The sequence below is a fragment of the Meles meles genome, chromosome 19 (genome assembly GCF_922984935.1).
Source record: "Meles meles chromosome 19, mMelMel3.1 paternal haplotype, whole genome shotgun sequence".
Classification (NCBI taxonomy): Eukaryota; Metazoa; Chordata; class Mammalia; order Carnivora; family Mustelidae; genus Meles; species Meles meles.
In genome coordinates this window covers 3,814,561-3,841,171 of record NC_060084.1, presented here as the reverse complement: position 1 = coordinate 3,841,171, position 26,611 = coordinate 3,814,561, and the positions used below count along the sequence as shown (strand labels likewise).

The 26,611-nt window shown below is 53.5% G+C and overlaps 1 protein-coding gene across 1 annotated transcript in view; it reads left to right on the top strand.

The window, feature by feature from the left end:
• USP10 (ubiquitin specific peptidase 10) overlaps nucleotides 1–1,611 on the top strand; it is a 71,510-nt gene extending 69,899 nt beyond the window's left edge. Inside the window, exon 15 of the mRNA XM_045987439.1 lies at nucleotides 587–1,611. Coding sequence (XP_045843395.1) covers nucleotides 587–774 — 188 coding nt within the window. The 3' untranslated portion in view covers nucleotides 775–1,611. The remainder of the gene's footprint in view (nucleotides 1–586) is intronic.
• Nucleotides 1,612–26,611: the final 25,000 nt, after the last annotated feature.

Genomic DNA, 26,611 nt, shown 5'->3' with positions numbered 1-26,611 from the left:
GTTCTCGGCTTTTCGTGTTTTTCCACAAGCATGTTCCTATGTGTCCAGTCCCCCTGTCTGTCCGTCTGCCGTGATGCAGTCCGCTGACTATTCCTCCTAGTGCAGGTGTTGCCGTGGGGCCGACGTTCGGACGCTCTCCGTAGAGCATCCGGAAGGGGGGTTGGCTAGGTGAAGGGCGTGCGCGTTTTGGGCCTCTGGATGGTGTTTCTGGAGGTGGTGGGTAGTGGGGCTGGGGGGTCTTTCGTGCTCTGTCCCCGTGTGCTCTCCTCAGCGACGGACGTGGAATGGCGGGCAGTCCTCACCCGAGGAGCTGGCGTGCGGGACGGCCCCACGGAGCTGGCGTCTCGTGTTTGTGAGGCGTTAAACACCCTTGAAATGTCATTAAGATACACACGTGTGACTTTTTCTTGGAAATTGTGCAGAGTTTTGATGATGTGACTTAGTTTTGTGTAGTGACATCTCCGTGTCCCACCTGCTTCGGTGAGGGGCGTCCCATACAGTGGCTCTGGGGGGGGGTGGCTGGTGGGCGCGCTCCGCTGCAGGGGTGCGGCTCTCTCACTGGGCCGCCCGCGGGCCTCTCTTGCAGTGGTCTATCACCACGGCAGCAGCGCAACGGGCGGCCACTACACCACGGACGTCTTCCAGATCGGCCTCAACGGCTGGCTGCGCATCGACGACCAGGCGGTCAAGGTGATCAGTCAGTACCAGGTGGTGAAGCCCACTGCGGAGCGCACAGCCTACCTCCTGTATTACCGCCGAGTGGACCTGCTGTAGCCGCCCGCGCGCCGTGTGCCCGCCGCCCGCTTGCAGATGCCGACTCCCTCTGACGTCCTCCCTCTCTTCAGTGGCTCTCTAGAGAGACTCTTCTCCTTCGCAGAAATGGGCTAGAATGGAAAGCAGACGCCTTGGGGCTTGTGCGCAACAGTTCACGTTGACGTCTGCCTTCCAGATCCAAACCATTTGGTTCAAACAGACTGTCGCTTGATTTAAGAAAATACACACAACCCATGTTTCTGAAATAATGCCGATTCCTGAGTAAGAAGGGGGACTTGCATTGATTCCCAGTCTAATTGCTTCGTAGAATAAATCCTGCACCAGCAACACTTGTAAATTTGTGAAAATGAATTTTATCTTTCCGTAAAAAAATAAATTTTTTAATCCATCACACTTTCCTTCCCACCCTTTAGTTTTTGATAAATGATAAAAATGAGCCAGTTATCAGAGAAGAAATAGTTCTTACTTCACAAGAAACGTAAATACAAAAAACAAGTTGCTGGTTCCTAACAGGACAAACACATTATAATAATCGTGCGGTGAGAGGCTGCTTACAAGCACATCGCAGAGCAGGTGTTTGGAGTTCAGACGTTAGTCCGCATAGATGGGTGATCGTAAACTTTATTGCCGTTAAAAGATTTCAAATTGCATTCATGCTTCTGTGTACACATAATGAACAATGGGCAAAATAATGAAGATTGATATTTCCCTAAGTCGCTCTGTTTAATTCTGCTGTCTGCTCCTCTTAATGCTGCGTCTCCAATTGTGCACAGTTTAGTGATCTCTAGGAGTACAGAAGTCGTCGCCCATCAATAAAAATCACCAAGTTGGTTTAAAGCTCTGCGTGGTGTTTCTTTGACTGCGGTTGCCTCTTTGTTTCTGGAGTTCGGGGGAGGGGGTGAGGACACCCCCAGAATTACAGTGAGCCCTACGACCAGGTGAACCAAGACTCGGGTCGTGCTTGTTGAATATCTGCAATGTTAGTGACTAGTGATCTGGGGAAATGGAGTTTTTGGATCTTCTGTTAGCAGAAGAGGGGAGTGGGAGGGAGAGGGAAAGCTGCCCTGTGCCGTTCCTGGCCCCGGCGTGGTCAGCGTCACCAGAGTGGTGGCCTCAGATTGTGGCCAGACATCATGCTGCTGGGGCATCTTAGCAGCAAACTCAGGCGCCCCTCTTGGGTTGTGGAAAGGAGGCCTTCCCAGGCAGAATAGATGGGGAGGCGAGAGGCCGCGTGTGGTCGGGCCACCCCTGGTGGCTCTCGTGCCTGTGGTGCCGCCACTTCCAGGCCAGGCACACAGTTCATGGTAATGTCCTGGGATCCCCAAGAAGCAAGTTTACGTGGTTGGAGCCTTTTTCCCAGGCTCCTCCTTCAGCCGCTGGTGTTCTTAATCCTAGACTCGGGCCACCCGCGTTCAGAGCTTCCTCCTCAAATCACAGCCCTAGCACTGTCCCCTTAGCCCGCTTAGCTGTTGTCACTCTAACCTGATTTGCATGTGTGACTTGCAGGTTACAGTTAGGTTCTCATTGAAGTAACGTACAGCTCCTAGGAACACATGGTGTGTGGAGTCCAAATTCACTTTGGGGGCAGAAGTCCCCCCGCCAGCAAGAGCCCAGCCAAAGACGGAGTAAGGCCCTTTCGTGGAACACTTCGTTGAGCTCTGGGTTGTGATACTGTGATCGAGGTCATGGCCGACCTGTCCGGTAGACCCCTGGCCTCTGTAACTCGTGCTGGTCCTTCACCCCTGGCGGGGTCCGCGGCTCTTAAGTCAGACTGAGTACCCTGTCAGGAATAAGGCCCTCTGATCTGAGAACGCCGCTTCACAGGAATCCGGAACAGAACAGCCGGCAGTAGAGCGTCCTTGTTGGTGCCCGCTTCCACGTCCCCGAACAGGGCCCGTGTGTTCAGACGGGAAAACACTCCCTCAGATACCGTGGCTGGGTTTCCACGGAATCCTGAGGTTGCTGTTGGAAATGAGTATTGGAAATAGTCGCGGAGGCCAAAATCTATGGGAAATGACTGAGGTATTGAGAAACTTGGAAAGATCCCAAGTGTCTCTCAAGAGTGGTGGAGATGTGTTAGTCCCACGGGGCCCTGGCATCTCGGTCCGTGTCCAGTGTCCGGCAGCACTGCCTTGGCTCCGGGTTGCTGCCCTGGCTGGGGATCCGGACTTCTCAGCTCAGCCGTCTGGTAGGCAGCAAAGGGCTCCTCTGTTAACGCTCCGGGTGCGCATGTCATTTGTTCGGAAGATAAGCGCTGGCTTGCTTTGGAAGAGGGGGCGAGCGTAACCCCGTTGCACCTGCCTTCTCCGATCGGGTGTGTATGAGACCGAGGTGGTGCTTCCCTGTTCTCTTCCCTCGGATCGGCACACCCAGCTGCAGACAGAAGAGGGAGCTCCCAGAGGGACAGGATACGTCACAAGGGGACGTCAGCCCGGAATTAAGAGTTCTCATTTTGTCCCTGGAGTGAATAATTGGCCCCTGGATAGAGAACAAGATCATTCTAGCAAATGCGACGTTTCCTAGGGTCCCAAGTGAATTGCTGCCCACATGTTAACCTGTTCTTTTATGCTGTAGTGTTTACCATTCTTGTAAGTTTCATAGACTCTTTCCCTGGTGTTAGGTCATTTACACTTAGAACTGGGACCATTAACCTTGGTGTTGGGGATACAGGTTTAGGGATTTTCCTTCATTAGCATAGGACTTGTGTTCATCTGCGTCTCTTAAACCGGTGTGAATGCCCGGGGACTGCTGGAAGTTTGTCATGGGGAGGCTTTTCTTTGATGTGTGAATGATTACTAACAGGACTTGGATGTTGTCTCGCAGGGAGGAACGTGACGAAGTTTATTTGGCTGGTATGTTTGCCCAGTAGCTGCGGCCGAACCCGCAGTCCCGTGGGCCCCATGCAGAACGAAGAAGGGCGGTCCTCTCGTTGCCCCGCTGGTAACAGTGCACTTGGCCGAGTGGCTCATGGAAGCGCTCTGCTTTCATGTCTCCACGCCGTTAGTCCCATCCTCGTGGGCTGATTCGTGGGTGCCGTGAGCCGGAACTCCATGATCAGCTTCTGTCTTTTACCATCTTCTGTCTTTCCCTTGGTGGAGATTTCTGTTTCTTGCTCCCAGAGACGGGTTGCCCTTGGCCAGGCCAACTGGTTAGGAAGCTGAGCTTGCAGTCACAGTGGGGTGTTTTGGATTCAGCAGACAACCCCGTGGCTTTAGTAAGCACAGCAAACAATGTGCATTGTCGGACGCATCGATCTTACAGTGTATGTAGTCCCTCGGGACGGTCGGGAGGGCCCAGGCTTTCCGGTCACCCCCTGGTTCGTTGACTGTCCCCAGTGAAGACCGTGCCCATTTCACCAGTTCCCCGAGGGTCATGTAATGATGTGGCTTTTAAAAATAGCTAGTGACCAGCAAGACCACCTGTTCACAGACACCGCACTGGATGTCGTGTTTTCCATTTAAAGCCGGTCGAGTTCATTGCTCGGCAGGCATGGTTTTCCTTCAGCAAGCCTCTTCTCTCACTTCCTAGCATATTTTGTTTTTTAAGTGTTGGCATTCATCTTCTGCACTAACCAGTCCCATCTTTAAATATCTTTCGGAGAAAAATTTATTCGCTTGAAAAATGAAACTGACCGCAGAGCCTGGCTTCACTCTGTGGGCATGTTTGTTCTGAATTTGAGGGATAAATGATGAACCAGCGCACAAGGGCTCCGTACCCTGGCGCAATCCTTCACCCCCTTTTTTGCGCCCTGCCCCCACGGGAGGGGCACCCCCCCCGGGGTCACTGGTGAGCCAGGGCTTGGGGGGGACCTTCCTCCAGAGGATTTGTTCCACACGGTTCTCCCCGAGTTGCACACGCATTCTGTTTCTCACACTTGGTTGTGTCTCTTGCCATTCGCTGATCGTAATTGAGGTCATTTGCTAAGCCCCGATTTGCTGCACACAAGAGCGTTTTGTCAAGTGATCTTTCCTTGGAAATAAATGGCAAGCACGATTTCAAGCCCTCGTGTGTTCATTAAAGGAAGTGTGCTCTGTCCTGCTGGCTATTTGTGCAGTGCTCTCTTCGGTCTCCAGGCCTAGTGCGAGGGATAGTGCTGAAGATGTTCTTTGTTTATAAACTCTACTTTCTCTGAGATGTCCGTGTAAGGGCTTGCCTGTTGTCTAGTCTATCACGTGCTGGAAAGGTTTCCTCTTTATTTTCTAACAAGTAAAATATTAGGGTAGCTTTGTTTCTTCTGTATGAAACCAACGAAATGAAAGTGTGCGTTTGAAGAGTTCCCGGACGGGCTTAGGAACGCCCCATGTTGCTTCCGGCACATTTGGGAACCAGAGAAACCTCAACACTGTGGTGTTTTAGTGTTGGCCTTTTTTTTTTTTTAAATACAAGGGTTTTTGTTTTTTTGTTTTTTAGGGTTTTAATGCACCCCAAAGGTGTTTTGGTCTCCGCTGTCCCGCCATCTGCATGGTTTTTCCAGTGTGGGGGATCGCCCGGGGATTCTGGGATTGGGTCTGATAGACTGACCTTGGGTTTCTGCCTGTCCTTCAAAGAAAGCGAAGCTCTTCACGTATTTCCTGAGAATTTGGGGATTCTTTATGTGGTTTAAGAAGAAACTATTCCTTTAAAAAAAACGATGGAAAGCCTCTCGTGCGAGATGTGGGTTCACTTACTCTGTCCTCACTCAGCCGCTGGGCCTCCGCAGCGCTGATCTGCGTGTCTGCGCAGGGAGCCCTCCGTTGACGGCTGTCTAGGTAGCCCTGACCCTGCCGGGCTGGACGGGCTTCCTTCCAGCGGCACCTCCCCGTCCCGTGCGCCCCGGAGATAAGCAAGTGCCCCTGCTTCCCAGCAGCCCCCACCCTCGCACCTGAGGCCCGCACCGAGGCCTCGGAGCGGGGGTGCGGTGACACTGAGGCTCAGGCTTGCTGGGGACGGGGCCTGCTCCTGAGCTCTCGGCGGGCGTTTGGCCCTCTGGCGCCCCCTTGAGTCCATGTGTATCTGCTCATGCGGCTGGGGAGTTGGCCCCAGCGGGGCTGGCTTGGATCCATGCCCTGGACCCGGCTCCCCCGGGGCGTCCCTGCGGCCTGCCCTGCTTTCCTGAGCTCAGCCCTCCGGAGCGGACTGGAGGGGCAGAGGCCCGTGGGTGTGGCTGCAGAATGGAAGGGAACCTGTGCGCGAGCTCCCCATGCTCGTAGCATTAAGACAAAAGCCACAGAATATTAACAGTGATAGAGACGGGTGCTGAGGCCGCACAGCCTGCTTTCCACACTCCCCCCACACTAGCCCGTTGCGTGACTTTGGGGAGCTGGCCCAGGATCTGTTCTGAAACGGCCACGGGTAGCGCTGTCGCATCAGGTTAATAGACGTGCTCTCCCAGCAAGGCCCGGGGGCTCAGCGCGCCCCAGACACTGGCGGGCCTCCTGCTGTCGCCGCAGGGCTTGCGGCTGGGGCCTCCTTGCTCACAGCTCACATTTGAACCTGCGTCCAGCTTTGACTCTGCTTCCTCGGTCCCCCAGTTGGATTCTGCCATCTTGTCCGTTCTGGGTGCTTCTGTTCAACCTGGACAGCTGGGCGGTGTCTCCTGCCCGGTCACGGCCCACCAGGGTGGAGAGATGTTTGCTGCTGGCCAGGTTTCCAGCAGCAGAAGGCCAGTGTGAGTGGGTGGTGGGCTCTCCCCATCACGGACTGCCTCGGGGAGGTCACCCTCAGCGGCTCTGTAGGAAGGGTGCCGTTCCCACTGCCTCTCTTTGGGTCAGAGTCAGAGTCAAGGGCCGGCTGTACACATGCCTTGTGATTTGTTTTTGTGTGTATTTTCTTTAAATGCCTACTCTTCTTTACAGCTTTAATGGGACTTCAAAAGGCAACAACTCAAAGTCACTAGAGCACAGGAAAAATAAACCAAAGACCAGTCCAACCGAAGACTGAGAGCGACTGAAGATTTGTTTTCAAATAAATAAAGATCTTCAACTCGGGCTTACAACAAGAAGAAAGCACGCATTTCTTTCTATAAACACAGCACTTTACAGCGTGCTTTCTTTCTGTTTTGGGACCAATTAAGGGCACAGAAGGGGTGGTGAGGCTGTAGGAAGGGAGAGGGGATGCAGGGGAGGAGGGAGGACAGTCAGGGAGGCTGGCAGGGGCCCGGGACCGGGGGCACCTTGGGGAGGCCTGGCCCTCCGAGGGACGGCGTTGACCGTGACTGCAGGTCGCAGGCTGGGCCGTTGTGCTCACGTCAGCCACTCCAGCCGGCTTCCATAACCCTAACCCCCTAATCTCTGCAGGGACAAGCCTCATCGTGATTTCTCCTAGAAACAGACTTCACTCGAATTCCCAAAGTCTCAGTGACTGAAGAACAGTTTGCATTTTACAAGTTGATTTTAAAAATTTGGAGGTGTCCTTGGCCCACAGGCAAGCTCCTTGTTCACAAGCAAGTGGTCGCCTGATTTCTCTTGGATCGTGGATTCATCTCTGTCCCCAGTGCCCGAAAGAACCACGTTTCCTCTGACTCCTGAGTGTTCTCCGCCCACAACGAAACCTTTCTCAGTGTGTTGGTGGCCGTCCTCACGGTGACTGTATGTAACAGGAAGCAAAGGGAAAATAAAATTCACTTAAAAAAAAAATTAGTTCCATGGGGTGGACGGTGCCTCGATTCAGAGCCTCGGTGCTCTCTCCCTGGAGCGGGGGCCCCAGCAGGACCTGCTTGTGGGGTCTGGCAGGCCCGTCGCCGGCCCACTGTTGCCCGGACTGGATGGGATTAAGTCATGGCTCGGAATGGGAGCTGCAGGCCGGCTCTTTCTGAGGTGACCTCCCGGCCCATGGAGCAGATGAACCACACTGGGTCTTTCAACACCCCCTGCCCAGTACAGACACCCCCGAGCAGGTTTGTGGCTGGTGGAGCAGGAATTGGGGGGGCCAGGCCCCCCTTTCACGGAAATGATGAGCTCTTCTAAGCGATGGTGCCAGAGAGCAATAAAATCGTGGGGGTGGGGGGGAGCGTCAACCCCAGACGCCTCTGTGCTTTGTTGCGACGGCGGTGGTTTGGAAAATACTGAGAAGCAGAACCAAGCGGCTGCCGTGAGTCTGCGTGTTCATATGGTTCGTGTTTGCCTTGGAATACCCGAAAACCCAGCCCTTCAATTTCACTCGAGTCAAAGTGATACATTGAAATGTCCTGTCCTACTTAAGTGGGGGCGACTGCCAGGCTGTGCCGGGGGTGGGGGGGCTCCCATGCGGCAGAGCGCAGCCTCTGCAGACGGGCCGCTCTGGGGCCTCCTGCCTGTTCACACACCCATGGGAGCCTGTCCAGCTGCTCCCGCCCCCCGGGGCCTGGGTCTCTCACGCTGGGCGCTACGGCCCGTGGGCCACTCCTTCTCTGGGGCCGGGCCGTCTCGTGCATCGTAGGGGGCTCGGTGGCATCTGGCCTCCACCCCCTCCCTCTGTGACACCCCACACGTCTCCCTGCACAGCCCCAGTGACCCTGGGTCGAGGACGGCTGCTGGAGGTGGTTTTGACTGTGTGGGATTTCCTGTGATACCGTTCCAGAGAGCACACCCTTCCTACTGCCTTTGACCTGACGTCGTTTCTCTGAAATGAGCCACGCGGTGGTGGGCTCCGGCCGCTCGCCCCGGATGCCGAGGAGCATCCCCCGGTGGACGGACCGTGTGCATCGGTGCACGTGTTGCTGGCAGGGGCTGCCCAAGACCCTGCAGAGGCTGCTCCTTGTCTTTGGCACGCCTGTGTGCTTGTGTCTCCGGGGTGCACACTCGGGAGGGGGCGTGCAGACCCCTGCGGTAGGCCCAGGCTGAGCCCTCGTGCACACCGCCACGCGGTTTTCCGAAATAGTTGCACCAATTTCCTCTCCTCCCAGCCGTGGGAGAGGATGCCAGTCATGGGCTCTGGTCACGATTTTAAATGCACTGCGGGGTCAACACCACCCTTTGGATGGGCTCAAGAAAAAGACACCATGTGTTGAAATTCACAGTAGGAAGATTGACGTTCCCTGAAATGTATCCAGAGTGGGCCGGTTTAATAACGCCGTATCCACTCCCGAGTTATTCTCGAAGGGATCGAGTCTCAGAGTTCGGAGCAGCAGAAGCCCCTTTTCTTCCTGCTGACCATTAATTGAAGGCGCACTGAGTAGTCAGGTGCCAGGTAACCGGGGGACACTGAGTCTTTATACACATCTTCCTGACCCTTACGGGGCCGGGGGCAGGGCTCGTCCCGTTGGAAAACAGGGAAAACGGAGCTTAGCTGGCAGTACACTGCGGGGCCCCCCACTGGGTCCCTCGTGGCGTAGCTTTTCTCTCCTCGGCTTTGCTCCCACGCTGATGTCCCAGCCTCTGTGGGATGGGCTGAGAGTGGGGTCCGCTTACTGTGCGTGAAACTTGCACGAGTGACGAGGCCGGCCACCTCACCGTCCCGCTGCCCACCCGTCTCCCGTGCCTTCCCGGAGGGGCCCACACCGATGCGCAGCTGCATCCCCGGCTTCAGAGACATGCTCGCCACCCTCAGGGCCAGTCCCCAGAGCCCAGGGCTAAACCCTGAAAGCAAATCCCCTCATCTGAGAGGCAGAGAGAGAGAGAGAAGGAGGAAGCAGTCTTCCCACTGAGCAAGGAGCCTGACATGGGGCTTGATCCCAGGACCCTGGGATCATGACCTGAGTCAAAGGCAGATGCTTAACCGACTGAGCCACCCAGGTGCTCCTTCTTTCTAGGTGCTTTTTTTTTTTTTTTTAATATTTTGTTTATGTATTTGACAGATCACAAGTAGGCAGAGATGCAGGCAGAGAGAGAGAGGAGGAAGCAGGCTCCCTGCTGAGCAGAGAGCCTGATGTGGGGCTCGGTCCCAGGACCCTGAGATCATGACCTGAGTTGAAGGCAGAGACTTAACCCACTGAGCCACCCAGGCGCCCCTTGTTTCTAAGTTTAAAATACTTGGTCCTTCTGTGCCTCTGAGCTCGAGTTTCCAGCCCAGGATGGCTGGAGCCGCTCCTGTCCTCCGCTGCCTGAAGACCAAGGGTCCTGGTTCCCCAAGACCTACAGTTCGGTTTCGTTGCAACCTAAGAGGCTTATTTTGATTCCAGTAATTGGGGAGCACATCTGCCAAGTCTCCACCCTCTTGGAATTCAAGCCCTGGTTTGAGAAGGACCATGGGATTCACTGTGTGTGTCCGAATTGCAAGTGTCTAATTGCACGTTTCGAACAAGGGCAGTGTGAGCCTCCCGGGCATCGTGTGCCATTCCATGGGGCTCAGCACAAAGACCAAAGTTTAGGATTAAATCCTCCTTCAATTCCTTACCGGTTTCTAGCCTCTGGCGGGGAGTATGCCTGGGAAACATATCTTTGGGGTTTCCTCAAACACTTGGAAAATAATCTGAAAAATTTTCCAAACCCTGGATGGTTCCAGCCTCAATCCTAATTGATACTTAGTAACTACGTCTGTGGGGGCTTTGCCAGTCTGTTCTTAGTACCGTAAATGGCTGAGACTTCTGCGCCATGGATTTGCTCTGGTGCGGGTGAAGTCTGGGGGTCGTGCTGCCCTGGCCAGTCTCTCCACCTTCACAAACCTGCATTCATCCCCTGCCAGATACTTGCCCCAAGTCCACTATGAACCAGAATCAGATCTCGGGTCAGTTTCACGTGTATTTATTCATTCTTCAAACCATTATTGAGCACCAACTCCGTGCCCGGTTTGGTCTGTAGTTGCGGGGAGGTCAGAGGTGAAAGGAGGAGAGAATTGGAGGCAACTTTGAGTTTTGACCATTTTGATGAGTTCACAGTAGGGGGCAGGATGCTGGGCCTGGGGGGTGGGAAGGGCACAGTGTGAGTGCTCAGGTCACAGGACAAGAGCTGGGCGTGGGAGAGCCCAGGGGAAGGGCAGACTGGGCAGGGTGAGCTCAGTCTTACTCTTTCTCCAAATTATTTTCTGTCCTCCGGGTCCTTTGCTTTCCGCCTGTTGCAGCTTGCCTCTGTCTGGAAAAGATGTGCTGGAGTTCTATGGGGAAATGTGTCAAGACCTGGAGATCAATTTGGGGAGAATTTGCAACTTAATTACATTGAGTCTTCCTGCCCTAGTCTGTACACACAGTATCTCTCACTTTATTTGGGTCTTCTTCTGATTTCTTTCATTGGCGCGTTGATGAAACCTACAAGTCATGTACAAGTTTAGTTAGATTTATACTACCGAAGTATTTCATTTTGGGGGAGCAATCATAAAGGGTATTTTCAGGATTTCTGCTATTAATTGTCTATTGCTAGTATGTAGAAATATGGTAGAATTTTGTATGTTGACCTCGTATCTTGTGACCTTGCTAGTAAGCTCATTATTTCTATCATTTTTTTCATAGGTTCCTTAAAGTTCTCTACATAGACGATGTATGCAAAAGGGGGTAGTTCTGTTTCTTCTTTTCTAGTCTGTGCCCTAGTGACTTCCTTTTCTTGCAATATGTCACTGGTTAGGCGTTCCAGTAAAATTAGCAAAGGAATATGGTAAGAATATATATACTTGGTTTGTTTCCAGTCTTAAGGGAGGTCATTCGGCCTTTCCCCATCAGTTCTAATGCTAGCTGAAGGGTTTTTGTAGATGTCCATTGTCAGGAATGGAAATTCCCTTCTCTCTCAGTATTCTGAGCATTTTTATCATGAATGGATATTAAGTTTGTCATTCTGTTTTCCTGCACCAATGTTGATATGATCATGTGGGTTGTTTTTTTTTCCTTAGTCTGCTCATATGATGGAGTACGCTGATTGATTAAATACTTTTTTAAAAAATGAAGTTTAAATACTTCACCAGTCATGCATTCCTGGGATAAACACCATTTGGTCATGGTCATATTTCTTTTATATATTGCTGGATTCAATTTACTAATATCTGTTGGCGATTTTTGTGTCTACCAGTCTCCTAAGATGAATCGACAAGGGCTCCTTCATCTGTTATTTTCTGCAAGATACTCGGTAGGATTGCCGTTGTTTCTTCTTGAAACATTTGGTAGAATTCACCAGTAAAACCATCTGGGCCTGAAGACTTCTTGTCTGGAAAGTTGTTTTTTAAATTTTTATTTTTTTATATTTCAACATGGGACGTGAGCTCATGACCCTGAGATCCAGACGGGAGCTGAGATCAAGGGTCGGGAAGCCTGACCAACTGAACCACCCCAGTGCCCCTGGAAGGTTTTTCATGACAAGTTCAATTTCTTCCAGACATAGAGGACTCTTGGATGGTCTGTCATTCTGGTCATCTGTGGTTTATCAGGAAACTTTCTCATTCGTCTGTGCTGTTGAGTTTATACACATAGAGGTGCTTAAACTATTATTTCATTGGCCTTTTAGTGTCTGTAGGTCTGGTGATGGCTTCTTTTTATTCTGAATGTTGTTTTTGTGTGTCTTCCCCTCTCCTCTCCTCTCTCTCTCTCTCTTTTTTGGTCAGTCATTCTAGAGGTCTGTCAAATTTTATTGGTCTTTTTGACGTAGCAGTTTCTGGTTTCATTGCTTTCCTCTCTTTATTGTTTTCCATGTCATCGATTCTTGCCTTTCATCTTTATTATTTCCTTCCTTCGGCTTGCTAACAGAGTGTGACTCACCCAGGGAGCGAATGCACTTGGGTCATGCACGCACAGCCGGGAATCTCTGGTTTTAATATGAATAGTAAACGCCGTCACTCCTTAAACACGTAGTTGCACTCCGACCCTTGTGCGCTCACCAGTTACTAAACGCTTCATTCTGCCTGTATCTGCCCAGCAGCCCTGTGAAGTGGGTCAGGCTTACTGTCCTCTCCTACAGGCAAGAGGAGGGAGGCCCAGAGAAGGGCAGTGACTTTCCCCGGGGCACACAGCAAGGAAATGCTATGGCAGAGACTTAAACACAATCCCTTTTCTATGATGCCTCTTAGCCAGGATAAATTAAAAAAAAAAAATAAAATTCCGAATTCTTCCAGGTAAATGCCCCAGGCTAGCTTCTCTTCTGCTGACGTACTTCCAGAATTTCCTTCTCTCTCAGATGACTTTAATTTATGGGTGGGAATTGTTAGTAAAGAACGGTTAACCTTGGAAAGTTCATACACCTAACGGAGTTCCGTTTTGATGAAGAATTCTGGGAAGCCGAGACGTCTCCGTGTAGCAAGCTGCCGTTTCCCCACCAGAGTTGGCTCTTTCTCCAGGTGGAGCAAGATCCCATCACTCACAGGGACTTTCTAACCTTCCCTTCCGCTGACCCGTCCCAGTCTCGGTCAGCAGCACTGACTCAGAGAGGTCGGATTCGAAAGAGTTGGAACCAGAAATTTCCCCGATGCCGTCATTGTGATGAGCCTCGGGAACAGGTCATGGGGAGGGGTGGGCGGGGCGCCCCGAGCCCTTCCTGAGGCCACGGGCATGCGCTGCTTCTGCTGCTCACACACTTGCACAGCTGCAAGAGGCCAGTTTGGTCGCTGTTGGCAAAGTTAGCAGACGTCTGTCTGCCCTCAGTTCACGGTGCGCGTGGACTGTGCAGCTCCACGTGTGGCTGTTGAGCAGGTGGGTTTCCTTCTGCTCCAAGTTCACGGATGCCCTGTCCTGGCCAGTCACCTGGCGGCCATCGTCCTACATTTAACTGGGCCTTGGTGGAGGGTTGGGGGGGAAGCTTCTGGCTTGCATGCACGTGCCCCTTCGGCCTCTCCCTCCTGTCTCTGGTCTGCACGGTTCCCTCCGTGTGCTTTCCTTTACTCCCACTGTGCCTTCCTGTCTTCCTTCTTGTTCTTTTACTCCTCATCTCTCCCACTCATTTTTCTTTCATTTTCCTTTTTTTGCACAGTTGCCTCTGAAGTCATACACGTTCACTGTAAACATTGTTGTCAGGCAGGAACAGGAGACAAGAACTGCCCCCCATCTCATCATCCACATGAGTGCACACTTCTTTCTTTCTTTTCTTTTTTAAGATTTATTTTTGTGAGAGAGTGAGAGAGTGAATGAGTGGGAGGGAGGGGCAGAGGGGGAGAGCGAACCTCAGGCAGACTCCCTGCTGAGCGCGGAGCCCAAGATCATGACCTGAACCGAAATCAAGGGTCTGCTGCCTAACTGACGCCACCCAGGCACCCCTATATTTAGGATTTTTTTTTTAAAAAGATCTTATTTATTTGATGAGAGAGAGAGTAAGAGAGAACACGAGAGGGGAGAAGGTCAGAGGGAGAAGCAGACTCCCCATGGAGCCAGGAGCCAGATGCGGGGCTCAATCCTAGGACTCCAGGATCATGACCCAAGCCGAAGGCAGCCACCCAAGCAACTGAGCCACCCAGGCGCCCCTAGGATTTCTTTATATATTTAGGATTGTACCTTGATATGATGCTGCTACCCTGTATTTTTGTCTAGTATATTTCAGTAGGTTTCCCCTGGGGCCATGGAAAGAACCATCCTTTTTTCTGGCGGTCTAGGGGTCTCACTGTGCATCTGGAACTCACTGCAACCTAGTTAGGGTTAGGGTTACTGCTGAATTACTCCAGAAAAACGCAGGGCCCTTGCAGCAGTATGTTCCGTTTGTCCTCCCCCCTGACTTTATGCTCTTATAGTCCACACACCGTAAGCCCCACAAGGCAGTGTTACGATACTTGCTTTCAACAATCTAGTTTATCAGTCTGTTCTTTTATTAATTGTGCTTTTGATACTGTATCTAAGAAATCTTTGCCTAACCACAGGGTCACAAAGACTTTCTGCTGTGTTTACTTCTTCTGGGAGTTTTATTGTTTCAGGTTTTACATGTAGGTCTAAGACTGGGTGGAGTTAACGTCTGTGTGTGGTGTGAAGTGTGGCTCAAGGTTAATTTTCTACATACAGAAGTTCTCCCAGCACCGTTTGTCAAAAAGACTCTCCTTTCCCTATCAAATATGTCTTTCACTTTTGCAAAAAACCTGCCCATTTACACGTGGGTCTGTTTCTAGACTCTCTGTTCTGTTCTGCTGACTTGTTTGTCTGTTTTGACACCGATACCACACAGCCTTGCTTTCTGTCCTGTCATCAGTCTGAGCAGTAGTGTAAATGTTCCAACTCTGGGCTTTTCTCAAAGTGGTGTTGACTACTTTATGTTCATTGTACTTCCATACGTGTTTTAGAATGTGCTCATTAATTTCTACCAAAAAAACCCATAAAAACTTCCCGGGATTTTGGTTGGAATTGCATTTAACATGTAGATCAGTTTGAGTTCCTCAAATTCTGGCCTGTGAACACAGTGTATGTCTCCATATATTTAGGTCACTAATTTCTCTCAGCAGCTCGGGTTTTGGTGGGTAAGTCGTGGTCATCTTTTGTGAGATTTAGACCCTAAGTATTTCATATTTCGTGGATAGTAATCAATGGTAATTTGGAAATTTCAGTTTCTAACTGTGATTTGGATTTGAGTTCTCCTTTCAGTTCTGTAAGTTTTTCCTTTCTGTATTTTAGAGCTCTGTTATAAAATAGGGATTTGATATATGCTTAGTGAGTTGGTCTTAGTATCATAATGAGTTCCTCTTCATCCCTGGGAATATTCCTCGTTCCGAGGTCGGCTTCAATGCTAATACCACCTCCCCACTGTCTTTCAGTGAATCTGTGTCTGTGGGCTTATATTTTTCCATCCCTTTGCTTTAAGTCTGTAGCTTTGTATCTGAAGTTGGCTTCTTACAGGCCACATGTGTTGCGCCCTGTCTTTTTTATCCAATATGGCAATCTCTGCATTTCAGTTCCATTGTTTAGACCATTTACGTTTAATAGAAACTTGAGCATAGTTGAGGTGAAACCTGCCGTCTTACTCCTTGTTTTCAGTTTGTCTCATCTCTCCTTTGCTACTTTGGTCTCATTTTTCCTGTCTTCTTTTAGATTAATTGCCTGGCTTCTCTGATTCCAATTCATCTCTATTATTTGCTTGCAGATATTTAAAAAGTTGCAAGTTCATCAGGGATGTATAGAAAGTAGAGGTTTCCCCCAAAATAATGAGACCAATTACAAGACGATTGGTTAAGGCAAAGGTCAACAGTAACGATGCATATTTAAATTTGCCTCTGGTTACCGTGAGGAAACAGAATATACTTAACACCAGAAGCATTTTATTCCTTACGTGCACAGTTGTGGTATCTGTGGTTGGAATCATCACAGGAGCAAGGTGGAGAGTTCTGGGAATTTGGGGCCGACTAGATCATGCAGAAGCCCAGCCGTTGGGAATGACATTCTCACCTCTGCTCCCCTTCCCTGTGGTTCTCCTTCCTTCCTTTGCACTAAGGTGGGAAGCTGCAGATTCTGTGCTCCAAAACTGTCTTGGCCAAAGGACATTGTGCTCAACTAGAATTTTCTAGCTCGTACCATTGTCAGGTGCAGTTCTTGGGTGAGCTTGCGTGTCTCTCTGCCATATCAATTTTGTGCCAGATGCCCTATCCAGAGCTTTACCCCCATTAATTCATCTACTTCTCCCAACAGCACTCTGGGGTTCATGCTGTTATTAGCCCTACTTTATGAGGCCCAAGCTCTTAAGGAAGCTGCTGGGATTTAGGCTTGGGGTGTCCACTGATCAGAACCTGTGGCCTTAACCCCTCGGCTATCCTGGGGATGGCCCGTCTTGCTTAGATCTCCTTGTTCTGTCTTTCCTTCCCAGTGGCTGAAATGAGTGTTGGGTGACTTCCTAAGGCCTTCTAAAACATCTTCCCTTCAACTGTGAGCCCCGTGCTGGTGCTGGGGAGGCCAAGAGAGTGAGACACGGTCTCTGTCTTACATGTGCTTGTCATAAGAAGAGGTGAGGAGACAGCAGCTGTAGTGTAGGGATGCTGAGTAGTAACGAGGCAACTGTAACTCTGTGTCTCTGTCTTGCTCCCGGGTGTGTGTGTGTCCTCTGAGAGTGAGGGCAGTGGGTCACCCGGTCTAGGCCAGGTTCAGCCGGGCTTGCCTCCGAGCTGCAGGTTGGATCCAGTTCTCCTCCACACGTCTTGGTTCTCTGCCCAGTTCTCTCAAGGGTCATCTGGGGGAAGGGGTGGCATGGTCTCCTTCTGCCTTCTCCAATGGCAGAGGCCCATTGGTCAAAGCAAGTCACACAGCCAGATTCAAAGTCAAGAGGTAAGGAGTACTCTCTTCCCACCACAAGGCCATGGCAAGCCCCAAGGCGATGGGGCTGTGGAGCAGTGGTCTAGAGGGTGAAGAAGGGGACCGATGACTCAGTTTACCTTACACAGCCAAGTAAAGTAATTTGCATGATGAGTGCACAAAGAGAGGGAGCGCTGGGCGGTGAGGAAGACAAGGGTGTCAGCCAGAGCAGCCCACCAGCCGCATGTCTTCACAAGCAGGTCACGCTTGTGCTGGGTCTTAGGAAGTGGGGTGGTGTTTCCTGGGGGGAGGGGTAGAGCATGTGCAAAGGCCCAGGGGTAGAAGCCCCCATGTGTTCAGAGGGTAGGAGGAAGTTGGGTGTAAGTGTCTGCAGGCTGGGTGAAGGGTTGGGTGCGGGAGAGGGACATGACCCCAGAAAGCTGCCAGTAATGAAGCTAACTGAGGTCTGGAAGCATGGAGGGGCTCAGGGTCTTGGGTCTTCCGATGATACTTCTGGCCACAAAGTGAGCAAAGAGCGGCCCAGCAGTGACGCCTGTCATTTTAAGTAAGTGTCAGGTGACTTCCTACACCTGACCGCATCCGAAGCTCTCAACAGCTTCATGAAACAGGTTTTGGGGTTTTTTTTCTTTCTTTTTTTCCTTTATCACTCAAGTCAGTAGAGGCTCCTGGGGGGACTCAGTCGGTGAAGCCTCTGCCTTCGGCTCAGGTCTTAATCCCAGGGTCCTGGGATCGAGCCCCGCATCAGGCTCTGCTCAGCAGGGAGTCTGTGTCTCCCTCTCCTGCCCCTCCCCCTGCTTGTGCTCTCACTCTCGGTCAAATAAATAAATAAAATCTTTTAAAAAAATACAAGTCAATGAAGTTTTGTTTATTTTAAAGTCTTTCCTCATGGGCCGAGCTTAATGAACTGGAGGCTTGAATCTGGTCTCTCCTAGCGGAAGGGAAAGGTGGAGAGCAGCTCTTAACTCGCTGTGTGATTCCATTTGTCTGACATTCGAGACCTGGCAGAGCTGGGGGAGGGAGAAGGTGGGGCGGGGACCGACTGGGGAGGGCCGTGAGGCGTGGAAGCACCCCGGGTGCTGGTTGCTGTTATGCGGGTGCAGACGTTTGTCAGGACTCCGGGGGCGGCGTGTGTAGACGGAGGACGTCTAGTAGGGTTGACTTAAAACTGCCTCCGAGGCCTCCTGTCGGGCAGAAGCGGGGGTCAGTGGGAGAGGATCAGGCCTTCGGAACCTGTGATGTGCCTTCGTCTTCTGTGCCGTGGGGTACGTGACCCTTTCCGCTCTCAGCTGAGGCTCTTTCTGCCCCGGGGCGGGGAGGCTGGGTTGCTTAGCAGGAGTTCAGCAAGAGATGAGTGTGGGGTTCGCTTTTACGTCCTTCTCGAGTCCTGAAAGCTAAAGTGGATAAAAGAAGAGTCTCCTAAGTCCCTTTAGCTCCCTCCACTTGTACGTCAGGACTCAGGCCTGTTGGACTTGACCGTCAGGCTGATCACCAGCCAGAGCGGAGATGAAATCCAGCGCTCCGTGGAAGAGGCATCCTTGTGGCACAAGGAGGTGGGAAATCCTTCCCTCCCAGATCCCGCCGGGGAGATGATAAGAGAGGGGGGTGGTGAGAGCCCCCCACGATGTGATGTGGAGGGGTGACCCCCGTGCACTGTGGTCCAGCTCTAATGGCGGTGGGGGCGGGGCCCCGGGGCTCAACCCCCAGCGGCTGGTGTGGCCCGGTTAGGGTCAAGACCAGCCAGAGGCGAGCCCACGCTTGCTGTCATAGGTCGAGTGGGGCCACTAAAAAGATCTGTGCGAGAGCTAATTCCCAGCGTCTGTGAGTGCGACCATGTTGGGGAGGAGTCTGCAGACGCAGGCAAGCAGCAGTTTCCAAGCTGAGATCGTCCTGGACCACCTGGCTGGGCCCTGAGTGCAAATGACGAGTGTCACTGTAGGAAGAGGAAGCCACATGCGGACGGGGGGGCAGAGGCTGGGGAGATGTGGCCACAGGGGATACCTGGAGCCGGCAGAACCTGGAAAAGGCAGGAAGGATTTTCCCCTAGATCGTTTTGGGGGTGCATGGCCCGGCTGACGCTGATTTTGGACTTCAGACCTCCAGAAGTGGGAGAAAGTAAACCCCTGTTGTCTCAAGCACCCCCGGTTCGTGGTCCTTAGTTCCAGCGTCCCCAGGACACTGATCTTGCCTCCTGTCTCTTGTAGACGGACTTGGAGGGCTGGGGGTGTGCTGTCCGTCATCAGACCCACAAGGACCCCACCCCCCACCCCGCTGGCATCTTGGGAAGGGGAGAGCCGAGGGAGACATGGGGGTGTGGTGAGAGGCTCTGGGTGGCACATCCGTGGACCTGGGACCAGAGACTTCCACGTGAATGGAAATGAGGTCGGACGAGAAGCCCGGGTACTGCCTATTGTCCAGTTTAAGTACCGATCCCCGCACCAAGCCAGTCGCACTTCCCAGAAAATAAACACATCTTTGAAGACCTGCCCCGTCCCACGGAGGTGAGAGGTGCGTGGAGGACGGCAGCTCAGGGAGACACGGGGGATGCGCGGGGCTCCCTGCCCACAGCCTCGGCCCCTTGCCAGTCCAGCCTGCCGAGGGCTTCTGCGGCCGTGTCCGGGCTCCCGGGTGGGGGCAGGCCAGCTGTTGCCCACCAGGACGCTGCAGGCAGGCGCTCAGGGGCACTGGGTGGGGGGTGCCACGACAGCCACGAGGACTCGAAGAGACCTCCCAGATCACGCAAAATCTGAGACTGGCCACCGTCTGCTTTGCATCTGGAAAGTGTTACTCGATCACTAGCAAAATAATCAGGGCAAATCCGGGGCATTTCTGGTAAAGGGGCTGTACGGAGGTGCCTCTCGGAGCCAGATGACTCAGGGCTGTGCCGAGCGCTGTGTGGTCTGTGAGCCGGCCTGCTGCCCTGGCCTTCCACAGAGTTCTGCTGATTCATGGTGGTTTCCCCCTCGAGGGGCGGTGCCGGGCCCCCAGCCCGGCGCCGCAGCCACCCAAGGCCCTTTCACAGACGCCTCTGATACTGGGTCTGTGTTTGTGTCCTACAGCTGCTGTGGCAAGTGACCACCACCTTAAGGTCTCCAAACAACACAGATTTACTCTCTCAAGTTCTGCAAGTCAGAAATCCAGAGTGGGTCTCACGGGGCTCAAGTCAAGGTTTCTGCAAGGCTGTGTTCCCGCTGGGACCTCCAGGGGAGAATCTGCTTCCTGGCCGCCTCCAGCTTCCAAAGGCGCAGGCGTCCCTTGGCTCATGGCCCCCCCACCTTCAGTGCATGTCACTCTGTCCTTGTACCACTTCACCTTCTCTCTGCTGCCCTCTCACAAGGACCCCCCCCGGGATCACATGGGACCCATGGGGTCATTCAGGCGAATCTCCTCACTTCAAGATCCTTAATCCCATCGGCAGCATCCCTTTTGCAATGTGTAGTGGAATAGACAGCGTAGTAGTGCTACAATAGTGTAGTAGAATTCCTGTCCACTCGGACCCTCAGAATGTGACCCTATTGGAAAGTAGGGTCTGCACACATGTGAGGTCATGCTGGATTAGGATGTGCCCCGATCCAGGCACCGGCGTCTTTTCATAAAGGAAGGGACATCAGACCAGGATGCACAGGGAACATGGTCATGTGAAGACAGAGACAGAAGCTGGGGGCAGAGGAGACGTGGAATGCCAGCGATCACCCGCAACCACCTAGAGCTGAGGGAAAGGCTTGGTGACACCTTGATTTTGGACTTTCGGCTTCCGGAACCAGGTAGCACATGATTCTGGTGCTTTATGCCTTTGTGCACCCCACCTTTGTGGCTCTTGGTCACAGAAGCCCCAGGAAACAGATGCATCATGTGACATAACATTCACGGAGGCCCGGGAAGAGGAGGGGACGTCTCTGGGGGGCCATCATTCAGCAATGCTAGAGACAGTGGCCTGGAGTTTCCACCCTTCACGGCCTCAGCTGTGTGCACATGGGCAGGGTGGGCAGCCCCTCTGGGCCTTGGTTCCTTCAAGGGAGAGGGGAAACAACAGCACATGCCCTGCAGTAGGTGTGAGGACTGCACAACAGAGTATACAGGTCATATTAGAAGTTCTTACTCCACGAGTACTGAGTGGGCACCCGAGCATCAGGTGGGGCGGGTTCAGAGCTGGAGGCCATCTGGGGCCTCGGAGAAAGGAGCGGCTCTCCGTCCTGCGATGACAAAGCAGGAGTTGAGCCAAGGTCCATGCAAATTTCCAGCTCAAAGGTGTGGAGGAGCGGGGAGGGGGGACCTCGGCCTGAGCTGCGGGGTGACTTGTGTTGGCTTACTCAGCCGTAACAGAGTAGCGCAGACTGGGACTTACACAGCAGAAGTTGGACACCGTCCTTGAGAATGACCTCACTGAGCTTTAATTACCCGCTTTAAAAAAGATGTTATTATTTTGTTATTTAATTTATTCTATTATTTTTAAGTAATTCCTATACCCCATGCGGGGCTTGAACTTACAGCCCTGAGATCGAGTCCCATACTCCGCCAACCGAGCCAGCCAGGCGCCTTCCTGAATTACCTTTTTAAAGACCTGTGTCCAAACACAGTGTCTCTCTCAGGCACGGGGGGCTGGGACTTCCACATGTGGATTTGGGGGCTCAGGGGGCACAACTCAGGCTATACCAGAAGTACAGAATATTCCCCGGGGAATTTGTGCCGTCCGGGTGGCTGTTCGGAGGGAAATGTCCGGCCCTCAGAATCATCTCTCCTTGACCATGTTTGTCCTCCCAGGACGTGATCTGTTAGTGTCCGCTGCCTAACCAGGCTTCCCAAACTGCAGGGGGTTCAGACGGGGACGCTGCGTTCGTCTCGTGCTCCGTGGGGGACAGTCTGATTGAGGGTCCTTCCGTGGTCTCGCTGGGCTCACTCCTGCAGCTCCAGGTGGCTGACGGCTTGAGTTGGGCGAGGGTCCAAGGTCACTCATTTGAACGCCAGGCGGTTGGTGCTGGCTGCCCGCTCAGGGGCCAGGGTTTGTCTCCGTGTGGCCCCTCGTCCTCCAGGAGGTGAGGCAGGACTTCTCTAGAGCACTGCCGTTCCCGGGTCTGAGAGAGGGACAGCAGAGGCCACAGGCCCCTTAGGTCCCAAGCTTGGGATGGGTACCCTCCCTTCCACTGTAACCTGTCGGCCAAAGTCAGTCACAGTCGCAGTCACACGGCCAGCCCTCGTACGAGCGAAATCGATTCCGCCATTGCCCGGTCACTGCGCGGACAGCAGGGACCCGAAAGGCCCGCACACGGGAGGGGGTCCTCCTTCCGGGTGTCCCCAGGTCGAAGCCCCCGCGAGGGCTTGCATGTCTGCAGGCCTCATGAATTTACGTCCCCAGCCAAGGCCGGCCGCTGGCCGTGGGAGGTCTGTCCTCCAGCAGGGGCCCGTGTAATCTGTTTAACGGGAACACTCGTGACCGTGTGGCTCCTTCTGAGAAGAGGAGACGTGGACAGATCCAAAGCCGGGAGAGGCAGGAATACTCTCCTTCCCGCTCCAGACGGGGCACGGCCCTGCCAACACCTTGGTTTCCGACTCTGGGTTCTGGGAGAGAACACATTCCTGTAGCTTTCAGTCCCCTCTTGGTGGTCATTTTTTACCAACCCCAGGAAGCCAGTGCGTTCATTCCCTGGCTTTTCAATCCTGGACCACAGACTACTCATTTGCTTGCTTCCTGGGGTCGGGGTGACTAGGGAGGGTGCCCCAGAGGAGGTCCTGCTTGGCGGGGACAGTGTTCATGGGAACAGGCGTGTGGACGATATAGACGGGATGATAGTAAGATTCTCAGCAGTTAGCTTGTTTCTGGCCACGCCTCTGTAACGTGGCCTGTTACTATTGTCTTTTATAGGGGAGGACACTGGGGGACAGCGAAGTCAAGGCAGGTATGACAGAGCGTGGCTTCGAGGCCCCACAGACAATCTGGAAGCTCGGTGCCGTGCGGAAGGGTACAAGGGCCCCTCCCCAGCAGGAGGGGAGTCGTGCTGTGTTTCCATTCCTGGCCCCAGTGAGGAGGGCTCCAGCTCCCAGAAGGACCCAGCACACATCCTGGGGGCCACGGGAGAGTGAGCAGCATCGCGGACTTGGCTTCCTCCCAGGCTGACAGAAAGGTCTAGAATCTTCCGGAAACACCACACCCTGGGCGTGCAACTCAGGGCCAAGCCTCCTCTGGAAAAGCCTGATGGTCACCCAGGGAGAAAGCGATCACTGTGGCAGCGTTTGCCAAAAGAACTGAATTTCCTGAGGAATTTCCAGTCATGGCCCCCGGTGGTCTCTGGCTCCTGTGCTCGGAGATCGGGGAGACCAGAGGGCGTAGAAACCCCAGGGAGGGCGGGAACGCGGGCGTGGTTCGGACATCCGTCTGGACTGACCCACGTTCACGGTTTCAAAGCAGCATGAGCAACGAGTTCCATGAAATTGTCAAGTGGGGTCTCCCTTTTCGTGAGGATGTGGAGACTCAGCGGGGGGCCATCTTCATCAGTCTGGTCTTCGGGTTCATCCCCTTCCCCCAGCTCATGGTGCCTGGCACTGTCCCCTGGGCTGCACGTGATGGACCAGGGGGACGTCAGCTCCCGACAGAGCCAGTTAGATTCTCTGTCCAGGAATTGGAACTGGGAGGTGCCTGGACACAGCCTGAACTGGTCCGTGGTTCTAGAGGGACGTGAAGTCATGCTCGGGGGATGGTCATGTCCACAGGGAGTGGGCGAGACCTGGCCACGGAGGGCAGAGGAAGGGACCCCAAATCAGTGCAGTGAGAAAAGCTCACAAAGGACTACTACAATGCCTGACTTCCTCCAGGGCTAATTCAAGTTCTCCGAGGGTCCTGACTGTCCTTGGCTTCCACAGCAGGCTACGGTCCTTCCAGAAGCTTCCTTCTCTGCATTCAGTAACTTGAGTATATTTCTTCTACAACTTCAGTCGGTCAAGATCTCTTGCCGCAGATCTCCCCACTGGCGGGGCCCGCACTGCCCCCAGAGAGCTGCCCAGCAGCAGAAGACGTGGAGCTCACCCCATGCCCTTCCTCAGCCGCAAGTCAAGCAGACCCATCGCATTCGGACCCCAGAGGATGCCATGACTGGCACCTGCTACCCAGGAGTGTCACCGTCTTTCCTGACCTTGTGGTTCCTCTTTCTAAGCCACACCCATTGCAAAGTGGTACACCCGCACGTCTCCTTGTCTCAAACTGTTAGCGGTCTTCCATGCAAACGAGGGCTCAGTGACACTCTCTAGCTGCCGAGTGGGTGCGGCGGGAACAGGGAAGCTGGAACTTGATGTCCAGCCCAAGAGCTTCGGAGGAAAACAGCTGGTCAGCTGGTGGAGATGTTGGTGTGAGTCCAAGACCCACCAGCCCTGGGGCAGCCGTACTGAGATAGGAAAGGAAGACCTGGTCTGTGGTCTGTGCTCTGAGTTGTGAAACCCTTTGGGACCGTCTGGTGTGACCCACCCCCTCCCGGTGCTGAGACAGCGGGTTGGCAGAGGGCTGGGAGCTCTCGCTGGAGACCAGGCGTGCGCACTCCCGCTTCCAGGCTGGGCCGCCTTCGAACCAGAAAGACCTTTTCCTTGGTCTCCGGCGCTCTGTGACTTGCCTCCTGCGTGACCAGCAAACAAGATCCTTTACTAGGATTTCCAAGGATCTAAGCAGCCGTTCCCTTCCAGGGAGGGCTCCTGGGTGCATCTTGGCCCTTTCCCATGTTCAGAGCTTCTCAGGAACCCACAGTCCCCATGACACATCAACCTACTCGAATCCAAATATCACTTTCTGGAAATTGGATTCTAAGATTGCACACTGATGGAAAATGGTTGATCAAGATCGAAATTCTCTGTGTCTTGTTTCAGTTTGTTGCTCTACTGACAATAATATTAACTAATTCTTACTATGTGCCAGACCCCGTTCTAAATTTCCACTAATGAATGCATGCCTTTAAACCTTTTAATGATTTAAAGGCAACCCATGGGGAGAAAGGAGTCATTCTCATCCCCCTCATTCTACACATGGGGAGCTGAGCACGGGCCAGCAGCTTGGAAGTGGAGGAGCTGGGATGGGGTCCCAGGCAGACTGGTGCCCAGTCGTGGCACCAGCCAGCAAGTCACAGACTCCGCCTGCCCCTTCAGAGCTGGGAGGCAGTTGTCACTCAGAGAGGTCAGGTGACTTGAGCAAGGACACACACAGCCAGTCCGTGGTGGCGTCGGGGTGGGAACTCCTCCGCGGACACGTAGAGATGACGGTCATTCCACTGGACGGCCTAGTGTGGCTCCCTAAGAGGGAGGGATTACGTTTTATCGAGCGTCTGCAAACTCCACGTTATCTTGCGTGCAGATTCTTTGATCTTCAGCTGCAGAGCAAGGTGACCTACGCGTGCTCCCCCTGACCCTCGGCAGGCGCTGTGATTCAACGAGGAGTGCGGCAGAGGTGATGTTCTCTGATTTCCAGTGTCAGGACACAAAAGGCCTTGCGCCTTCCACCCGCTTCTCTTGGGAGGCTTGCGGTGGGGGGAGTGAAATTCTGACTACCCCGAAACGGCCTTCCAGGAAAAACCAAGTGGGGACAGATCCGTTGAGACGTCCCGCTGAGCTCCTGCCACGTGGGTGACAGCTTGGATGTCCAGCCCCGCCAAGCTCTCAGATGCTGCTGCCCCAGCCAACGTCTGGCGGCAACCGCACGAGAGACCCCTAAGGAAGAACCATGCAACCCGGCCCTTCCCAGACGCCCGACTTGCAAAACGATGAGCAAAATACAGCGGTGGTTTTAAGCCACTGTGTTTTGGGTAATGTGTTACACGGCAACAGTAACCGTAATGTCCCAGCTGAGAAGTGTTTACCAGACTAGAATGTTTGGATCCACTCTGCAGCAAACCCAGACTCCCTAATCCCCTCGGGTCCCCTGGGTTAGAGGCCAAGGTCACGGGCTGTGGTCTTGCACTGCCTGAGTTGGAGTCCCACCCCCCCAGCACTCAATAGCCAGGGGACCCTGGGCAAGTGCCCTTACCTACCTGAGCCTCAGTTTTCCCACCTATAAAACAAGGCCAACTGAAACCCCCCGCTCATCAGGTTGTGGGTAGGTCGTAGGCGGATGCCAGGGAAGCCCTGGGCACAGGGCCCGGCCCGGGGGAGGGCTTGCTGGACGCTTAAGTACTAACCGCCTTGCCGCCATGGGAAACCCGGTTCTGTGCAGGTTTCCTTCCTCTCCGCTAGGGCGGGGACCCAGTTTCTTCCACTCCCCCGCACCCAAAGCTTGTCGGTGCACAGGCAGTGGCAGGAGAGTGGACGAGGGCATGAGTTCAAACCCCAGTTCTTCCCTCTCGGGAGCCGTGTGGCTTCTGGAAACTGTTTGCACTAGGCGCACACTGTCCTGATGATAACATCACCAGCCTGGGGGTGTGGTGGGGTGGGGGGGAGTTGCAGGGGTAAAGCTTGTGAGGCCTGGTGCCCGAGGAGCATCTCTTCTCCCTTTGGGTTTGTCCTTTGTCAGTGGGGAACTGGTTCCAGCCGGGTTTGCTCACCGCTGGATACGCCAGCGCTTGCAACAGAGCCTGGCACACAGTAGGCGCTTAATAAGTACCACATGAATGTGGAGCTGGCACGATGCTTCAAAAGGAGGAGAAGTAAAGGGAAGGGACAGAGAGAATAGACCGGGCCGGGCCACTTTTTATTGGCATTTGAGCTGCACCGAAAACCCTGGCAAGCGTTTGGACTTTCTGAACCTGAGCCACGCAGGCCCCGCCCACTCGCTCTCGGTCTGCTTCCCCATGTGCTCTGACCCTTCTGGATGCCCCCGTGCCTGAGCTCCCGGAGGGGCCCTGGCCGGGCTGC